The 5874-nt window shown below is 38.5% G+C and overlaps 1 protein-coding gene across 7 annotated transcripts in view; it reads left to right on the forward strand.

Moving 5' to 3' along the window:
- Window positions 1–5874, forward strand: part of Ankrd28 (ankyrin repeat domain 28) — a 184977-nt gene that overhangs the window by 117874 nt on the left and 61229 nt on the right. For all 7 annotated transcript variants that reach the window (XR_002821199.1, XM_023715805.1, XM_023715804.1 and 4 more), the window contains 2 exons: window positions 2270–2470; window positions 4299–4386. Coding sequence is in view for 6 of the 7 variants with exons in the window: in XM_023715805.1 (XP_023571573.1) it covers window positions 2270–2470; window positions 4299–4386 (289 nt within the window). In the remaining variant the exon portion in view is untranslated. The remainder of the gene's footprint in view (window positions 1–2269; window positions 2471–4298; window positions 4387–5874) is intronic.

Here is a 5874-nt window from a genome sequence, read left to right on the forward strand (position 1 = left end):
CTTGCCAGGGAAGCACTTTTTTTACTGAGCCATCTCCCCGGCCCCTCAACATTATATTTTCTAAGGGCATCTATTTTCCTATAAATACCTCAAATCTGTCATTCTTAGCAGAGTAGTATTTTATTATATATAGATACCATATTTTCAATATCCTATCATCTACAGGTTATTTCCAGAATTTAGCTATTTTTGAGTTGTGCTGCTACAGATATTGGTAGCAGGTATTAATATAGTATGATATCTTAAGCTGTTTCGGGATCAAACCTTGCAGGGGGATCACTGGTTCGTATCCTCTACAGTGAAAAGTGTAGCACTCTGAAAAGGATATTGAAGAGGACATCAGCAAATGGAGTGAAGTTCCCTGGTTCTGGAGGGACAGAATCAGTATTGCCAAAATGGCCATACTCCCAAAACTGTAACACAGATTCAGTGTAGTTCCAATCAAAATACCATCAGATCTTGAAAAGTATTTTCTAAAATTCCTATGGACCCAGAAGAGACCCAGAATAGCAAAGGCAATTTTGAGCAACAAGAGCAAAGCTGAAAGCATAGCAGTACCTGATTTCACATTATACTACAAAGCAATAGTGATAAATACAGCACGCTACTGAAAGGAAACATGGCTAGATCAGTGCAACAAGAGTTGAAGATACAGAATGCTCCCCTGACACATTCAGCTATTTGATGTTCAACAAAAGGTCCAAAAGTATATGTTGAGAGAAAAGGTAGCCTGTTCAATAAGTGGTGCTGGGAAAAACTGGTTATCTGTGTGCAGAAGATTTAAACTGGACCCATATCTCTCATCATTTACTAAATTAAAAATTAAACTGGGTGGGGCTGGTGAGATGGCTCAGTGGTCTAAAGCACCTACTTAGAACAAGCTAAGCTAAGCAAAGCACATGGACCGCGGTTCAATCCCCCAGCACCACATGCCAGCCAGCCCCGCCCCCTGGTGGGCTGAGCTGGACACACGCGCACACACACAAATAAATAAAATTAAAAAAAAAAAATTAAACTGGGTGAGGTGCCAGCGAGATAGCTCAGCGGTCTTTAGAAAATAACAGTCAAACTGGGTGAAAGATCTAAACATTAAAACAGAAACAAACTATACAAAGAGCTCAAAAAAAAAAAAATTAAACCACCTAAAATTAAAAATCCATTCAAGAAATGGGCAAGAGAAATGAACAAGACACTCCAAAGAGGAAGAAATATAGTCAGCAAATATACAAAAAAATATTCACCGTCTCTGGCTACTAGAAAATGCAACTCCAGGGAAAATGGCAGGCATTAGGAAATCAAATAGTAACAAATGCTGCCCAGGGAATGGTGCAAAAGGAACCTTCATTAGTACAATTATGAAAATCAGTATGGGGATTTCTCAAGAACTATGTATGCCTTTTTAAAACTTTAATGAACTATATCTAGTGACTATTTCGCAAGATATAGCATGTGTCTACTTTAAGAAAAAAATTTTATATATTCAGTGGCAAGGTAATCTTAAGACTGTTTAATGTATAAATTATACTGTGCTAACTAGAAATAAGATAAATATTTTTGAGGACTGTCAACATTTCTTACATCTTATATACAACTTTTTTTGTTTTTGTATTTTAGGGAAGGGTCTACAGGGTGTTCAGGGTCTCACTACTAGATTGGACTCATAGTGATCCGCCTGGTTACAGCCTCCCAAGAGCTGGGATAACAGGCACAGGCCACCATGCCCAGTCTCGATTTCTGTCTCAGCGCGCCCAGGAGGGTGGGGCCGACACCAGCATGGCAGGCCTGGGGATCGAACCCCAGGCCCCTGTGCCTGCTTTAATCTGCTGAGTTATTTGGCCAGACCTCTTATATACATCTTGATAAAGATTGTTGTGTCTTTTAGTGGGAGAGTAGGGAAAGGAAATGTCCTTTAGGACAGGCATTGCTCTGTAGTCTAGGCTGGTTTTGTGCTTAATGTGTAATTAAGGGTGACTTCAAACTCATGACTGTTCTCTCTGCCCCTAGCTTCTCAGTTGTTGGTAGGATTATAGGTGTCTGCTCTCATGCATGATGGCAGTGTATTGATAAATCCTTTTATGACTGACTGCTGTCTTTAAAGTCAAAATACTTTGTTTTCTTGAGTAAATTCCTACTTATTTACACCACGTTCTATCAGAACTTTTTATTTCCTCAGGAAATTTTATTTTCTTCATCTATATTTTATATATGTAAAATTTGTGAAATAGTTAACTAATTTTTCTTTTATAACTTCTGTCTTCATACATTTTAGGAAGCAGTTCAGGTACTTTTAAAGCATTCTGCTGATGTAAATGCTCGAGATAAAAATTGGCAAACCCCTTTACACATAGCCGCTGCTAATAAAGCTGTAAAGTGCGCTGAAGCTTTGGTACCTCTTCTTAGTAATGTCAATGTGTCTGATCGAGCAGGAAGAACTGCGCTGCATCACGCAGCATTCAGCGGGCATGGTGAGGTAGGTGGCGTTTAATTAGTGATTATCTTTACATTCCTCTAACCCTTTATTATTCATGAACTTGCTGTTTTTAGCCATTTATCAGTCCATGGTAAGAGGAAGCAAAAATATGTCTTGCTCATTGACATTTCACTTCGTCTTTACCAAACCTTCAGGCTTTTTCATGGTGAAACTTTCTCAAATTTAAATTTATTTCAGAGATATTGCCCATTCTCTTGAATTTCATAGTCAACTTGGAGTGATAAAGAACACTGCCAACTGCAACAATTCAGAGTATGTTCTATTGTAGAAAAAGTCAACTTGGAAAGATAGCAGTTAGAAAGTAGCAAAGAAAGGCAGAGTTTCAAAAATATTTTCATAATTAATTATCAACATTCAGTCAAGAGAATTCTTTAAAGACAGAACCATGAAAAGAAAACCACTTTAAAAATTACAGGTTAGGTATATTCAAACAGGCATTGAGTTTTATGTGTGAATGGAAGATTATGGTAAGAACCAGATAGAAGGATTCTTTTTTATTTTTATTTTTGCCTGGCTCATGCTGCCTTAAGGGCAAGTCTCCTGGGTCATGTGGTTCTGGGGATTGAACCGCAGTCCCTTGCCCCAGACTGACTTTGCTCAAGAAGGCGTTTTAGACAACTGAGCTAACCCGCCAGCCACTGAACCAAGTAGAATTAGAATTCCCCCCCCCCCCCAATCCCTGGTTCGAACTGGGGATTGAACTCAGGCCCTTGTGCTTGCCTGGGAAGCACTTATTCCACTGAGCCATCTCCCCAGCCCTGAATTAGAACTTTTGAGGCCATCGCATTTTGTTTTGTTTCTTTGAAGATAAGATCTCCTATGTTGCCCAGACTCCTTTGTCTTCTGGGCTACATTCTCCAGAGTATACCTGGGGCTATGGGCTATAGGCACACACCACTATGATGAGATTCAGGTCTTCTATATTTGCAGACCTATCAATGCAAGAGATTCAGTGATATTGCCATATTTTGATGGCTAGAGGCTAGCGGCTACAGTGTTCTTTTCACTCTGCGTCTCTGATTTTATGACGTAAAGAATCATTTCTTCTGTTGCTGGTCACAAAATATGCTGCTTCTGAAATCTGCAGTGCCCCTCAATGAAAAAAAATATTGTAAATATAATTAGATATTATTCTTGGTATATAATGAAGTAGACTATATAATGTCTATGAGGCTTAATCATATTTTAGAAACTACCTATTGCTTGAATTTAATTTGAGACATTTCCAGTGTGAGAACGCTTTGCATTTTAATAAACACTTGAGGCTACTAGTAATAATAAGCCCTCTTGTTAAAAATCCCAACTTTCAACATTTTTACTCAGTTGTTTATAAACCACCAAGATGCAAAGTGCTATCTTTTAAAAAAAAATACAGCGGTACATTGGTACTTGTTAATTGATTCCAGAAGGCATGGCAAGTGCCAAATTGGTTTGGCTGGGAAGGCTCCTGAGTTGTGAGACAATCAGTACTGACGAGTTTTGGTTTATTTGTCAAATACCAAACAAGGCACAAATACCAAGACAAAATTTTGTATCAAAATGCTTCTGGTGCCAAATTCAAAATTTTCAAAGCAGTCAAGTACCAATGTATGACTGTATTGGTTCCTGACTTCAGTAGTACACAGTGAATCCTTTTTCATATTTTATCCTATTACTATACTAAATGGCCTTCAATATAAAATCTAGCCCTTCCATTCTACAAATGCACAGTGCCACAGAAATTAAGATGAATTGTCATGACAAGGAATGTTTATGAACAATTCTGCTTCTGAATTTTAAAAAGGAAACTGTGTTTGCTTTATTCCAGATGGTCAAGCTGCTCTTGTCCAGAGGTGCCAATATTAATGCTTTTGACAAGAAAGATAGGCGTGCTATCCATTGGGCAGCATATATGGGTATGTATTTTTTTTTGAAGACTTACTTATTTGGTACAGGGTCTTACTACCCAGCTCAGACTTGTAGTGATGCACCTGTCAGCCTCCCCAGTGCTGGGATTACAGGCGTGCACCACTACACCTCGAACCCAGGTCCTTGCACTTGCCAGGCAGGCGTTTAGACCGCCGAACTGTGTCCCCAGCTGGATATGTACTTCTTATATTAACTTTTTGACAGCTTTTGGAATAGTTGTATATTTTAGTTCTTGCCATCTGCATAACATTTCTTTTGTGTAATGAAAAGTTGTACCATATCTGATTTTGCTGCCCAAATGGAACCAGCCTGGTAGTGGATGAGGTTTGCTACAACAGGAACACCCTGAATTCTGTTCCTCTGAAAGCTATTGATACTAATTTTGCCTACCTTAACGGAGAGACATCTCAGACACAGACCTAGAGTGTTTAGTTTAGGATTGGTCTTTACTAAAAGCCCATTTTGTTGGAGAATGAACGTACGTTTATTTCATACTTTTTATAGGATAAAGTAAAAAGATGTTCTTATTGAAGTATGAAGGTCCAAGTTATGAACCTTTATTAAGAAGCCTATTATTGGGCCAAGTGTTGGGTTAAATATGCGTCATGATATTTGATATTTTTAATGTTTGATTTCTTTAACAGTAATTTTACAAAAGGAAATTGAGGTTTAGAGTACATTCCTTTTAGAACATAACTATATTTTTGGAAGATCTTATGATTGCACTGTAAAACTAATAGGGCTCATGGGAAAAAATGGGCTTGAAATAGACCTCCAAATGCTTAGGCAATTTTGTGATCTAACCAAAACATGAATATGTTCTTAGATCTTAGGATATTTTAAGATGTGAACGTGGAAAGAAACCTGCCATGAGCCTTGGAAGTCCTGTAAGACTGGGATTATGGCTCAGCACCCGTGAATATAGATACACACTTTGAAGTGTGCATACACTTTTCATACAAAACTGGAAGAACTCTTGCATGGCAGAGCTTGTTTTCTTCCTGCCATAGGTTGCAGTTCTGCTTCTGCTGTCTTGCCACCTCTGGCTTGGAAAAACCACATATAATTTGTCCTGTGTTATATGTGATCCTTGAATCATTCTGTGATAATGATCATATTAGAAATCTAGCTAACCACTCTTAATAGACCTTGCCTATCCTCATTTCTTTCCTGATCTTATGTCTTTTCCTTTCTTTCTTTCCTTTTTTTTTTTTTTTTTTTTTTTGGTACCAGGGATCAAACTTGGGACCTTGTGTTTGCCAGGCAGGTGCTTGTGCCACTGATCTATCTCCCCAGCCCTGTCTTTTCCTTTCATTTAAAAGGGTAAAAGGAAGATTATTAACATAAAGAATCTATATAAGGGGCTGGAGGGATGGTTCAGTGGTCTAAAGCACCTACTTAGAACAAGCTTAGCAAAGCACAAGGACCGTGGTTCAATCCCCCAGCACCACATGTCAGCCAGCCTCGACCCCTGG

Source organism: Octodon degus, unplaced genomic scaffold (assembly GCF_000260255.1).
Source record: "Octodon degus isolate 3935 unplaced genomic scaffold, OctDeg1.0 scaffold00043, whole genome shotgun sequence".
Lineage (NCBI taxonomy): Eukaryota > Metazoa > Chordata > Mammalia > Rodentia > Octodontidae > Octodon > Octodon degus.